Here is a 14,895-nt window from a genome sequence, read left to right on the forward strand (position 1 = left end):
GGCCGCATCAGGGTTGTGTTTGACCTCGGGGGTGGGGTGTGTGTGTGGCCAGTTTGATGTCACTCGTGTCAGTGGTGCCTGTGGCCCGAAGGCTCTGCCAGTGAAAATGAGCACCCTCTGACAAGGGTGTCAAACTCGATTTTGTTGAGGGCCTCATCAGGGTTGTGTTTGACCTTGGGATGGTGGTGGTCAACATCACTCATGTCAGGGCGCCTGTGGTGGCTCGAGCACTCTGCCAGCAAAACCAGGTTCCTGAGGTCCATTCTCAGCCGTGACAGCCTCCTGCAACCCTCTCCCACAAAAAAACAGAGCTCATGAGGTCCTCACGCAGCCCTCCCAAGTTCCATTTTCGCTGGCAGAGGCATTGTGGGCCAGTCTTTCATTGTTTCCAGGGCAGCCCCCACAGGCCAGATCTAAGCACCCCATGGGCCGGATGTGGCCCACGGGCCTTGAGTTTGACACCCCTGGTTTCGAGATAAGCAGAACTCTTGTTATTCTGAGGAGCATTGATATTGTCAAAACTGACATCAAAAGCTGAGACCAGTTCCACTGGTAGAATTCTTCCTGTTAACGAAACGCACCCAGTACACAATTCCAAGTTCTGTAATTTTTAAGCCAGCACCTAAGGCTAGTCAAGAAGACCACAGCTTGATTAACATAATATGGCTTAGTGCGATTGTGAAAAGGAGGCTGAAAAGGAGGATGAAGCTAGAGCAAGCAATGCATACGCCATGCATTGTTTGCTGTCAGCCTGCCATACTCAATGGGAGGGAGGATTGTGGGGTGGGATAAGCAGGAGAGGAATTGAAACTACACATCGTGCCATCCCGTGAAAGCCACCAGCCACTCCAAGATCACACTATGGAATGCAAAACCATCCAGCCCACGAAGACAGGGACTGTTACCCAAACAATTTGTTAGCACCTAGTTGGATTCACAGATAACGAGGGGAGGGGGGAGAGAGAGAGAGAGTGGGAACAAGGGAAAAATTAACCATATGCTTTGTGCGTGAAAATCCCAGATCCGGCTTTGCTTCTTTTGTAATCACTTGGCTTTAGTAAAGTGTATGTTTGCTAATAATGTATTCAAACATCTTTCTTTTCTAACTGACAGTTGGGATGGTTGACAGACACTTACTTTCTGCTACCAAATCCGAGTATCATGAAATCTAAGAAACTTGTACTTGTTGCCTAATTCTTGCATCTTCCTTCTCCAATCCCATCTCCCAGGCCCGCACGAATACAGAATGTGTAGTTATTATTACATTTATTTCTTACCCATCACACCACAAGGCAACTCTGGGCAGCTTACAATATGAAAAACAATAAAACCATAAAAATACATACAGGCAATCCTTGACTTACAATCATTCATTTAATGACTGTTTGAACCCGCAACAGCTCTGAAAAATTGATGCAGCCCTTAACTACTACATTCTGACATTTCCCTATTAAAAAAAAGGGTAAAGAAGTCCCTTGTATTTTACTCCATTAGTTGTTGCCAATCCTAGGGGGAGGTGTTCATCTCTGTTTCAAGGCCACCGAGCCAGCGCTGTCTGAAGACATTTCCACAATCATGTGGCCAGTATCCTCCCCATCAAAGTGGTACCTATTTATCTACTTGCATTTGCATGCTTTCGAACTGCTGGATTGGCAGGAGCTGGGGCAAAGATGGTAGCTCACCCTGTCGCATGCAGCTCCGGTCTGGGGCCTATCTTAACCACTGAGCTACCGTGCCGCCCTTCCCTTTCCTGCAATTCTCAAAAGCATAAACAAAGCTTTAACATCCAGGACTCACCTATGAGGGGAAGAGAAAGTGGCACAGGACTTCAAATCCAGTGCTGGGTCTGTCAAATCAAGTTCAAATATTTCTAGGGAAGCATTGGTACTGAAAGTGGCATCCAACTGCTGAGCAGAGGTACCTGCAAGAAACACACATTTGCTTAATACCGATGTATTATAAAAGGGCGCCTATGAATTCCAACATAATTCGGCGGAGCTAAGGAGAAGCCTTAACAACCATCACTTAACAACCATCTTACTCACTTAACAAATGCAGTGATTCACTGAACCATGGCAACAAAAGGTTGTAAAATGAGGCAAAATTAACTTTAACATCTCACTTAGCAGCAGAAATTTTGGCCTCAATTGTGGAAATAAGTCGAGGACCACCTGTACAGCCATCTATTTAGAATATTTTATCAGATTCTGCACAAAGCAGAAAGTTGGGCTAGATGACACAAATTCCTTCCAGAGGTGGATTTTGAGTGGGAAAAAGCAAAGGGTGTTATTGGAGGATAGGGGTATAACTGTACAGCATATCGCACTGTTGGTGAATGTCTGAAATGCTCATTAGGTAAGGAAACTTGTAACCTCCCGCCCCAGAAAGAGAGGTTAAGGTGCTAATAGCCCTCTGGTGTTCAGGGCCCAAGTTTAACTTTAGGTAAAAGCTGCAAAAAGGCTGGAATCTGCATATACAGCAGGGTTTTCTTCCATGCGTACATGCAAAGGACTGTACTATAAATGGATCTTTTCTCTTGGTTGGATGGCACAAAATTCAGAAAAAGCCATGAAACAAATGTTATTTCAATTTTGGAACAATAGCTCCAGTAATTCATGAAGTCAGTGGCTCTAAAAGATGAACTGGACATCAACATGCAAAGATAGGGCATGTGGTGCTAAATAGGAGATCTGAATTAGATGGATATTGTCTGTCCTAAATACTTTAGTTTGTTAGGTATCCTTTTCCACTTTCCACATAGTCAAAGAAATGTAACTTTTTGCCAGTTGTATCTTTCAAGTGCAGTAATTATCAAGTATGTCCATGTTTGGAATGAAAAATGTAATTCAGTCCTTTTTAAAAAATCTGCTCAGTCCAATGGAGTGCTAAAAAAAAAAAAAATAACTCAGTCCTTTTTAATCTGTCCAGTTCAATAGAGCGGTAGAAAAAAATATGGAAAGGGACTCAGGGCTCTGTTTAACTATCTATCCATCAACACGATAGGTTTCCAAAAGTAAAAATAAACAGGACCAAAATTGTTGGGGAGAAAAAGAAGACATTGGTTAAAGGTCAGGAATGCTACCCACCTTTCCATTTTAAGCAGGTCTCATCCTAGTCACATGACTCAGAGTGAAGCTGCTATTAAAAGGTTGCAAAGAATTTTGGAAGCCACTCTGCGCATTCAGATAACAGATAATCAGAGTTGGAAGGGACCTTGTAGGTCATCTAGTCCAATTCCCCGCCCAAGCGGGAGACCCTACACCATTTCTGACAAATGGCAGTCCAGTCTCTTCTTGAAAGCCTCCAGTGATGAAGCTCCCATAACTTCTGAAGGCAATTCTATTCCATGGGTTGATGGTTCTCACTGTCAGAAAGTTTCTCCTTATTTCCAGGTTGAATCTTTCTTTGATTAGTTTCCATCCACTATTCCTTGTCTGACCTTCAAGTGCCTTGGAAAATAGCTTGACCCCCGCCTCCTCTCTGTCCTTCCTGCCTAATCCTCTTAAATCAAACCCAACAACCTACCTGCAGCCAAGTAAATGGGATGATGTTGAGAAGGGCTCCAAGCCTGCATGGCAGTACGGTCTACCTCTTTCAGTTTCATCCTGCTGAGAAAAGGAATATAAACAACATCAATGCTATTATCCTACTAAGATCACTTATTTTAATATTCCACCCCACCCCACCCCCGGAGAAAAGACATCCAAAGGAAAGCCCTTTTTCCTCCAGTTTCACATCTTTTTCTCACTAAAGACATTTCAATAACCAGTATGTGATTCAGGTCTTCGTGGATTGAATGCTTCTCTTTGCTTTAAACCAGGGGTCTCCCACCTTGGCAACTTTATGACTTGTGGACTTCAACTCCCAGAATTCCTCAGCCAGCCATGGAGTTGAAGTCCACAAGTCATAAACTCGCCGAACTTGGAGAAGCCTGCCTTAAACCGTTACTAGAGGCAAGAAAGATGGACATTACTCAAAAGTTATTTACTGCTAAAACAAAGACCAAACAAGTGTTCTCTTTATTTATTTATTTATTTATTAAATTTATATGCCTGCTACTCCACTCTACTCCACTGTATTACCATCCTAGATCTTTCTCAAAATTAGATTTCCAAACTGGATTTCTAAGTAGAGTATGGAGCATTACGTTTCCAAATAAAAATACAAAATATATAAAGCCCGGTTAGTCAATGCTTTGTCCTCAGTTTTGTGGCATTCTATTATATTTGCTCTCAGCACTTTCAAAATGTAAATAGGGTTTGAGTTAACAGAGAAAGATTGAGATAATTATAAGTGTGATGTTATGATGCATCTCTCACAGAATTTCTTGACTTCATGCACTAGGAAAGAGGCTTGTTTATTCTCCTTTATGCTCCACTTGGAATCTAAAATTACCCGAACATAAAATATCTGCTATTTGCCAGGTCAGTGTGCAACAAAGCACAATTCATGACTAGTGAGTTCATGCCTATGGTTTCAACTGTCTTTCACCTTTAGGTCAGTATGCTCCTTATTTAAGAAGACATTACTAAACCCAATGATTCTGGATAATTTTCATCCAACCTTCAAAGCTTCCCCTTTTTTGGCAAAAGTTGTTAAGAAGGTGAACAGAAGGCCCTGGAAGAAGCAGATTACCCAGATATATTTCAGCCAGGGGCATAATACAGAGCAGGGGTGGGCAATTGCGGCCCCTTCACAACCTGTGGACTTCAACTCCCAGAATTCCTGAGCTGAGATGGCAGTGTTAAAAACTCAGAAACCACCCAAAGACTATTACAACCACATGGTATCATCCTAGCACACAAACCAACTAAAGCCGTTCAAAACATCCCAAGTAAACTTCAAGACGCAGCAGCCCCAGGAAAAACAAACAAGAAATACCTATAACAGAGAGCACCAAGGATCTTTCCCTATAAAATTTATTTTAATACAAGTGTCAATAAAAGGAGGATATAGGATATTTTAGGAGGATGTTTTAACTCAGGGTTGAAATGAGGGGGTCCTTGGTGCTCTCTGAGTTTGGTTGTTTCCTTGCAGACATTTTATTACCCAAACATCATCAGTGCTAGTAAAGAATAGGATTTGCTCTCAATTTATATCCTAGTAGCTTGCCCTGTCAGTTTTGGTTAGAGTGTTCACGGTGGTTGGGCTGTTTACTGTTTGCTTGTTTGGCAGTTCCTTGATTGGGTTACTGTTTACTTCTTGGTCTTGTTGGTCTGGAGTTAATCTTAGTCTATGCTGATTTGTGTATTGATTATTGTTGGGGAAGTGTTTTATAGGATCCTCTCTCGTATTTATCTAATTTTTTTTCTGATGAAACAATTTAGAACATAGAAGATCTATCAAAAAGCCACAGCAACGGAAGACAACCGACTGGACTTGCACAACAAGCTTTAAAAAAAAGACAATGTTAGTTAGATTAGAAGAATTGTGACAATGGAACGGATCAGTGGTGGGATTCAAAAAATTTTTACTACCAGTTTGGTGGGCATGACTTGGTCAGCATGGTAGGGGATGGATACTGTAAAATCTCCAGTCAGAGGTGGTATTTGCCGGTTCTCCGAACTACTCAAAATTTCCGCTACCGGTTCTCCAGAACTGGTCAGAACCTGCTGAATGCCACCTCTGGAAAGGATGTTCAGTAAATGATGATCTTGGCTCAGCTGGACCTGTTTAAACAGAAACTGGATGGTCCTTTGCTGAGGATCCTATAATAGTGCATTCCTGCAGTAGGTTGAACTAAACACTTCCGTGGCTTTTAAACAATTCTACGATTCACAGTTTAACTATGGATGTGGTGACCGACTGGACTTGTCGACTGAAAAGTCAGCAGTTCCGAGACCAAAGCACCATGTGACAGGGTGAGCACCCATTCCTACCCCAGCTCCTGCCAACCTAGCAGTACAAATGCAAGTAGATAAATAGGTATCACTTTGGTGGGAATGTAACAGCGTTTCGTGCATCTCGGCATATAGTCATGGTGGCCACATGATCATGGAAGCGTCTTTGGACAATGCTGGCTCCCTCAGCTAGGAAATGGAGATGAGCAGCGGCCCCTAGAGTCAAGCATGACTGGCAGGGGAAACCTTTATCTATATAATTTAACTATAATTTATTAAATAAACCCAAATTAATGGTTTTATAGTATACACAAAGATATAAAACATGACTCACAAATCACAATTGGTGAGTCTGCACATCATGCTAAGATCCCAAAATATAACACACCAGGCCACAGAACTGAGAAACATATTGTGATGACTGTACTGTATTTTATACATTCTTTCGGATCAATCTTGCAACAACTGCCTAGGCCATGTTTTTTTTCCACCTAAAATACTATGTAAATCGGGGTTATCAAACTTGCAGCCCGCGGGCTGGATGCGTCATGCGCTGGCCACGCCCACGCCTAATTTAGCGAAGGGGGGAAACTCCCGATATGTCACGTGACACCACCATGACGACGCGAGTTTGCCACCCCGATGTAAAAGCTATCTTGAAATAAAATGCTTGAAGCGAAAGAATTAGCCATAAAATAGTATTTGTAAGAGATCCCTAACTTATTCACGGTCCTTCAATGAGAAAACAGTTCTTAATCTGGACATGGGATATTTTAAACTGACTACAGATAGTTCTCAACATACAAGTGTAATGGAGCCTGCCCATTATGGTCGTATGTTGTGACAGTCATAAATTGTGTGTTGTGACAGTCATAAATAACCAAACCCGATTTTACAACCTTTTTTGTGGCAGTCGCTAAGTAACTACTGCAGTTGTTAAGCGAACTCACGGCTAAGTGACCGGTTGTAAGTGTAACACGGCACATTTCAAGAATTCAGAGGGACAATATGGGAGAGGCCTCTGCATAATCATATCTCAAATAATTCAACCTTTGGTCCCTGGTTACTCTTTGCAGTTGTAAAGGAATGCTCAGAACCCTCCAACATCAAACAATTCTCCAATCGGCTCTAATGAGATGAACATTGAAAAAGAATCCTTAGCACGCTTTGCTTTCTCTTGAATAAGCTGTAGCTTCTTTCCCCTCACAATAATGGAAATCAGGATGCCAAATACAAGAATCTAAATCAACCCAATATTAAATTAAGTTTTATTATGCTACGGTTAATAAATTACCATGTCCCTGGATTAGTATTTATACAGACAGGGCTCTCCAAACCATACAGAAATATGTTTTTGTTCGGTGTGAATTATTACTAGCAGTATTCAGATGCAAAGGCAAAATTTAAGTAGTCCTCAATTTACCACCATTGAGCCCAAAATTTATGTAGCTAAAAGAGAAATTTAAGTGAGTTTTGCCCCATTTTATGATTTTTCCCAGATAGAGTAAGTGTGAAAATTGGTCAGTGCCGTTGTAACTTCGAGCTGTCACTACATGAACTGTTGTAACTGTATAGGTAATCCTCGATTTACAATCATTTGTTTAGTGACCCTTCGAAGTTACGAGGCAGTGAAAAAAGTGACTTATGACCGTTTTTCACACTTACAACCTTTGTAGCATCCCCACGGCCAGGTGACCAAAATTCAGATGCTTGGCAACTGACTCACATTTATGGCAGCCTTGGGGTCATGTGATCCCCTTTTGCCACCTTCTGACAAGCAATGCCAATGGGGAAACCAATTTACTTAGCAGGCGTGTCACTAATTCAAAGGTCTTCAAACTTGGCAAGTTTAAGACTTGTGGACTTCAACTCCCAGAATTCCTGAGCTAACATGACTAGAGGAGGAATTCTGGGAGTTGAAGTCCACAAGTCTTTAAAGCTGTCAAGTTTGAAGACCCCTGCACTAATTTAACAACTGCACCGATTCACTTAGCAACTGTGACAAGGTCGGTCGTAAAATGGGGCTCTTAACTGTCTTGCTTAACCATAGAAATTTGGAGCTCAATTGTGGTCAAGGATTACCTGTATGCACAAAAGCACACGTGGGTTCTCAGATAACACCTATATGTACTTCCTTGAAACAACTACATTTTCCCCCAAGTTTTATTTAGCTGCTCTCTGCAGTGGAAGCTCATCCACACAAAATTTGCACTTTATTTAAGAAGTTGTAGACAGTTGCTCTAGGACAGGGGTCTTCAAACTTGGCAGCTTTAAGACTTGTAGACTTCAACTCCCAGAATTCCTCCTCCAGTCATGTTAGCTGAGGAATTCTGGGAGTTGAAGTCCACAAGTCTTAAACTTGCCAAGTTTGAAGACCCTTGCTCTAGGAGCTTCCCTTTGCACTCCAAAATTCCCATCCTTTTGAATCCAACAAACTATACAGAGGAAACAATAACTATGATTTTGCCTTTTTAATCAGGTTTCAAGAACAGGCATCAGAAAGGAAAGTCTGTGTTCACCCAAGCCACTGAAGAAAAGTTTAGCTAGCACTGTGCCCAGATCCTGCCTATGTGATTAATTTACGTTTCAGTGTGTTGGGTAAATGCAGGAAATAAAAGAGTAAACTACGATTCAATGAATCGTGTCAGGTAACCTCAGCCACACAATGATAACGTGTACCAATGCAACAACCATACAAATTAGGGAAGTAACTAATGAAAACGAAGAGTGAAAATTCATGTATATGTAAGATTTGATATGTTGGCAATCTTATAGGACTTACTATCTATGTATTTTGCAACTGATACAACAACTACAGATAGTCCTCGACTTACAATTCATTTAGTGACCATTTGAAGTTAGAACAGCACTGAAAAAAGTGTCTTATGACCGTTTTTCACACAGCCATTGCAGTATCCCCATGGTCATGTGATCAAAATTCAGATACTTAGCACCTGACTCACACTTACGACAGTTGCAGTGTCCCTGGGTCATGTGATACACCTTTTGTAACCTTCTGACAAAGTCAACTGGGAAGCCAGATTTACTTTACAACCGTGCTACTAATGGCAATGATTCCCTTAACAACGGCGACAAGAAAGGTTGTAAAAATGTGGCAAAACTCACTTAACCAATGTTTCACTTAGTAACAGAAATTTGGCACTCAATTGTCATCATAAGTCGAGGACTACCTATAATCATAGAAGTGTGTTCTCTCTGTATACCTTCCCATGCTTGGATATCAACCTTGAAATTCAAAGAAGAAAAGTAGGCAACGAACTGAGTGCGAAACCCCTTCTGCAAGATTTTGCCCAGATGGTATGTTGTTCTTTCCTACAACCACAATCACAACCATGCAAACTCAAGAGCTACAAGAGAAAGATAAGTTTGCAAACTGGCCACTTTTCCTTTGAACCAGCTGAAAGCTCCCCCCTCCCCCCCCCTTTTGAACCCTGGAGCAAATCCAACCTGGAAAGGTGAGAGTTGGCAATTCTTAAGGTGGCAAAAATATGGAATTTTAGCCCGGAAATTGCAGCCAAGAGCGGGGTTGCAAAAGCCACGGGCTGGCCTGCAGCTCCATGTCCATGTCTACATCCGTGTTGTTCCTCTGTGTATCATGCCTAATTATGCATGCATGTATGTATGTAAATAAATGTATGTAGTCATGTTTATGTAGCGTATATTGGAGGGGGTGACCCTTTGGGAGCTGCATGCCACGAAATTTCATTGTAATGTCTGCGGATTCGTCTACATTCAAAGGGACAACAAAGTTATTATTCCATTCTATATTCTCCAACCGGGCTGGGCCAGCCACGGACGGGCACACCGCCGCCTTGGAAGCCACGGACAGGCCCAAAGCAGGAGGAACAAAAGCGGAGCCGAAGCCAAAGGCAACGCCGCTCCCTGGGATCGTCCGGCCTCTTTTGCAACCGCAAAGCCGAGGCGGATGGGCTAATAAAGGGGCGTCCCCGGCCCCAATTCTCCCGCGTCCGCCTGCTGGGGATTGAGGGTCCCCCCCCCCATTCACACACCCACCCGGCAGACGCCTCACCTGCTCGGAGAGGAGCGCCGCTGGGGCCGCCGCCGCCGCCGCCTTCTTCCTCCTCCAAGTCCTCCTCGGCGTTTCGCAGCAGCCGCGGCTCCTCCACGTTCCGCTTCAACGTGGCATCCGGAGCACCGCCTTCATCGCGCCGGCTTCCGGCACTAACCGCCGCCCGCTCGAAGGCTGGGCTGGGTTGGGCCTCCTCCGCCACGCAAGCGCGGAGCCTTGGCTCGCCTCCTGGGGGCCGGCAGCTGAGGCGGAGGGTCCTCTGCCCGCATGCGAAGCGCCTTTCCTTTCCCGCGGACGAGGCCGCGCCGTCGCAAAAGGCGGTGAGGGGCTCGAGACCCCCCAAAGGGCTACGCTGGGCTCCTGTCGTCCAGTCCACGGGCAGAGACGGTGTAGGGCATTGAACAAAGTCTGCCTAATTTTTTGCAGACTTTTACAGTTTAAAGGACAATATTTGTAGCTCAGGCTTGAAATGGGTCTTTGGTGCTCTCTGAGCGTGTTTTCTTGCAGACGTTTCGTTACCAAACTAGGTAACATCATCAGTGCTATCACTGATAAGGTTACCTAGTTAGGTTTTTTTTTTTAAGGAGGCAACTGTAAAACAGAAACAAAGTCCAGCTGACTCCACCTTTGGGACAACCATGACCTGGAGGAATGAGAATCTCTAGTTAGGGTGACAAAATATCTGGGGGTGGAGGGGGGGAGAACAAGGAAGCTCAGAGAGCACCAAGGACCCCACATAACAAAATTTACCTACAATCAGGATGGTCTTTGAATGTCGCCAAATTTTGTTGTACTTGTCTGCAAAATTAGGCACTTTTGACTGCCCTATCCACCACTAATTGTTAAGAATAGTCTATTTCATTTGACTTTATTAATGACTCAAAGTTTTTATTTCGTTTTTTGAAAAAGCAGCAACTGATATTTTTGGAGGAAGAAGAAACAAAGAATGAGACATCTGGCTTCCCATCCAGTACTTCCATCTCCCCAACTTTCCAGTACAACTGACTCAAAAAAAATAATCAGTCATTGCTTTTCAAAAAACAAAACACCTTTGAGACAACTGACCTGGATGACAGAATCCTCATAGACATTTGACTTTATTAATACTTACTTATGCTGGTCTGTGATTGCAATAACATTACTATTATGGTGGGCATCCAGCTTAGCCATCAGGTATGAACAGAGCGAATGCTTTTGTAATTAATCATGATTTCAGGAAACCTGTTGGGTAGGTTCAAGCATCACGCTAAGCCACCTTGTACAAAGAGATAGCAGTCTAGGTGGTGCTAAGCTGTAACTAAAATTGCTTGATGCTGGATCCCCACATGTTCAGACATGCTTCTTTCTGGCTGGAGGTTATAGACTAGATGACTAGCCCTGTTCTTGGCTTTTGCAGAAATCGCTAAAAAAGTAAATGTTGGATATTCTGTCAACCACAGTAAAATATTTTCACTTAATGTCAGCTATACCGTTATACCACAAAAATGAAATATTAGTGCCAAATATTGATACCTATCTGTACATAGCCATAAAGCATTGTATCTTAAAACAGCAAACCATTTACATGAGGTGAGGGAATCTGCCCTAAAATATTCATACAAATCCTGAAATATCTTTCAAGCAAAAATTTAAAGCAATATTCTTTACTGGCTATCCTCTACATATGTGATTTGTAACTTTTATAATTCCCCGCTAAAACGGAAAAACTGGGAAATAGGGATGCTTTAGTGTAAAATTTTCTGGTGGATGCCAGTTCAGAAAAGGTTGCCTTGAATTCTGTAGCAACTTGGTAACAGCAATAAGAGATCAAGTCAGAAAATTTAAAGCTGTACTATTTATTACATGTCATCAAGTGGTTTTTGACTCCTAGTGATCACATAGATAAGACGAAGCTCTACAATACTTATTCTTTAAACAATGACCCACCACTTCTTTCTGTAACTCCAAAGTTTGCTCAAGACTGATCATTTCATCATAAGGATTCTTTTATTTAAAATGCCACATAGAAATTACACATTTATGTATCTTGAAATAAACATTTCAACTCCTCTGCACCGAGTATTGTACAAAGTATTGTAAGCACTATTACAATGCTTATGAATTCAGCATCCCCTCTAATAATACAGTATAGAAATCAAAACACGTAAGGCAACATTAAGGTATTTCTTTATTATAAATAAAATCAGTAAAATACAAGACGTTGACTTCTATACTTTTGACAAACCTTGAACTTCATCTCCCCATTTTCTCTTGGAAATCTGATCCATTAAAGGGAGTTAAGTTTTAAAAAACAGATGGAAAAATCAGATGAAAGTTGAGTTTTCTGCAACATTGATGAAGAATCCACAACATGAAATGTTTGGCCTTTTAAAAACATACCTAAAGGAACAAAAAAAAAAAAGATTTCACATGTAAACAGTTTTTGAAAAGCATGAGACTTGATTGCACACTAATCTTCTCTAAGTTGTATTTTTAATGTTGACACACCGGTGTTTTTTAAAAATAAAGGTATAATTTAATATTTTGTGGTAAGGGACAATAAATTTAGAAAACGATCCCATTTTATGTAACATTTTAATCATTAAAGATCCCTATGTGAGACCTGTCAAAAGTTATACTGTAGATTGTCACAAAATACAGAATAGCAGTACATGCAAATACTACACAAAATTTTCTATGGGCGATACAACCATATACAACATCTTAATAATAGTTGATTTCCCACAAAATTTTTGCATCTGTGTGATCAATCTGATATGTATTCAGAATGTTTATGAGTTCTTGCAGTATTGTTTTGTTTATTTAGTTGCTAAAACCCCACCCCAAAAAGCCAGCAATTCACTGGTTTAGTTGCAGCTAACAAACCAAAGCTATTAAGCTTGAATTTAGTGAATAGTATATGAATCCCACCTTTACAGACCCCCATTAAAATATATGGTTTGCTCAACATAGTGACATAGTTTAACATTACCCCCATTGGATCAATTGTTTTATTCTCTACTAATACAGTATTGCAAAATATTTTAATGGTTACCTGGTTATCCTCCAAGAGAAATTTGTTTCCTGAAAGCATGAAAAAAAGCACTGTGAATACATTGAATAGTATAAATTATATTTACATCTATAGGTCGAAATATACTTTACCCAAAACTGAAATGAAACAAAATATGGTGTCCTCATCAATGTGAGTAATAATCACAGCAAATCATGATGTGAACAGCAAAAGTATTTTAATCATTGAACACCACAGAAAAACTGGCAAAAGATAAGTCTGAACATCCATGTTGCAGATATGCAAACATATTAGCCTGGCATTTCAAAAGTAAATTATATTTTTTTTATGCACATAGTATAATCTGGCGGTGTGCTCCAGATTCCTTCAATTAAATACCACTTTTACCAGGACTCTGGGAGCACATCTTCTCTGTATTAGTGCCTCCCGAGATTCAAACAGCCTACTACTGCTGCTCTGAAGGTTCTCCAAAGATGTGTCTCTTTGCCCAGCCCTTTGGCAAGAGATGATTTACACCATTTTGCATTTTCCATGATCCCCATCCAGGTTTGTTTTCTCTGCCACCTTTTTTTTTTTTTTTTTTTTGCTTTGTTTTGCATTTTTAAATGTTTTAAAGTTTGTAAACTGCCAGAATCTCTGGGAAGGAAGCAGTACTGTATATAAACCTAATTGTTAATAATTTTGTGGCAGAATTCTGAATCTTTTATGAATAGTATCAATTCATAGAAATTATACATAACCATGACAAGTTGTATGCATTCTTAGTTATATTTAAGAACAGATTCACTGGAATCAAAATATTTTATCAATGTTTTAATTATCCTTTATTAATGTACTAAACAAATTTATATGGCTGCCCAACACAGTACCTCCAGGTGGCTTATATTAAAATATCATAAACATAAGAATCCATAAAACCACCAACTCAATTGTGGAACCACCAACTTATGCAAATATGAAGAAATCTGATTCAATGTACAAACTAATACATGGAAAGGAATCTCCAGGGGAAAAACAGCAAGTCTTACCTCAAATTTTGGGACTCCATGTTCCAAACATTGCATATGTATTAATTCTTTTAAAAAAGCAAAACAGAGATTCCTTTTTATCACCCAAGAGTAAAACGGTCCATGTCTAAAGCTCAAACAACAGCTAGAGGTTTGAGAGGCATCTCCTTAAATCAGATGTAAATCACATTACCTATTGTATTTTTAGTTCCCACGTTTTACCATAAGGTAAAGGGCCACTTTAGTAGCTGTATCAAAAAGGCCACAAAAACGTTGCTTCAGGAGAATTCTTCTATATAACCATCAGAAGCCAACTGAGGGCCGGGCTTTGCTCCGACCCCCAGGGATCCCTCTCAACCCAGAATTCCCAGAACTTCAGTGATTCGGATTTGCCATGCAACACGTGGCTTCAGTTCAGTTCAGTTTACTTTATTGGCCTTGCACCTCGTACAAGGAAATTATATGCCACCTTCAGCGCACGTAATTATAACTATAAAAATAAAGCACAAACACACAACCTTCGCATTCTATACAACTGAACTGAAAACCCCTGATATTGGCATTATTATTATATTATATATAATAAGCCATCCGATTTAAAAGGCAAGTGGTATGGAAGCAAATCCCCACCCAAGTTGCCCTTCACCCGCGCAAACTACAACACACATTATCCCCTCCCACGAGCCCGATGCTCGCCCCTTTCAGCCAGAATTAAAGGCAAACGAGCGAGGCGGTTAACCTAAATCCTTCCCGACCCCGACACAACGGATCCCTCGCATGCAATTTCAAAGGAAAAAGAAAAAAAGAATCCTGTAATTATTTTCCCATTCCTATTTATCTAACTAACGTCCCACCGCGAGGAGAGCGCCTTCATAGGGTCCCTCCGACCCACTGCACCCAATTCCCGCCACAACCCGGCGCGCTCTGAAGCGCCGCGCGGAAAGAAAGTCTCGCTCCAGAACCCGCGAATAAACCTACTCCCTC

The 14,895-nt window shown here is 41.3% G+C and overlaps 1 protein-coding gene and 1 long non-coding RNA gene across 30 annotated transcripts in view; both read right to left on the minus strand.

Moving 5' to 3' along the window:
- Positions 1–9,998, minus strand: part of SEC31A (SEC31 homolog A, COPII component) — a 68,636-nt gene extending 58,638 nt beyond the window's left edge. For 20 of the 29 annotated variants that reach the window (XM_087962786.1, XM_087962780.1, XM_087962778.1 and 17 more), the window contains exons 1-3: positions 9,892–9,998; positions 3,526–3,608; positions 1,798–1,921 (exon numbers count right to left, since the gene is read on the minus strand). In XM_087962786.1, coding sequence (XP_087818912.1) covers positions 1,798–1,921; positions 3,526–3,604 — 203 coding nt within the window. In that variant the 5' untranslated portion in view covers positions 3,605–3,608; positions 9,892–9,998. The remainder of the gene's footprint in view (positions 1–1,797; positions 1,922–3,525; positions 3,609–9,891) is intronic. The other 9 variants (XM_087962781.1, XM_087962779.1, XM_087962775.1 and 6 more) reach the window with 1 other exon arrangement.
- Positions 9,999–12,041: 2,043 nt separating this feature from the next.
- Positions 12,042–14,895, minus strand: LOC113431740 (uncharacterized). The gene is made up of 3 exons (XR_003373366.2): positions 13,933–14,895; positions 12,926–12,954; positions 12,042–12,270 (listed from the first exon to the last, which is right to left on the minus strand). It is a non-coding gene; the product is annotated as an uncharacterized LOC113431740 (long non-coding RNA).

The sequence above is a fragment of the Notechis scutatus genome, chromosome 4 (assembly GCF_049901735.1).
Source record: "Notechis scutatus isolate UNSWTSFEM ecotype Mainland chromosome 4, rNotScu1.2, whole genome shotgun sequence".
Taxonomy (NCBI): Eukaryota; Metazoa; Chordata; class Lepidosauria; order Squamata; family Elapidae; genus Notechis; species Notechis scutatus.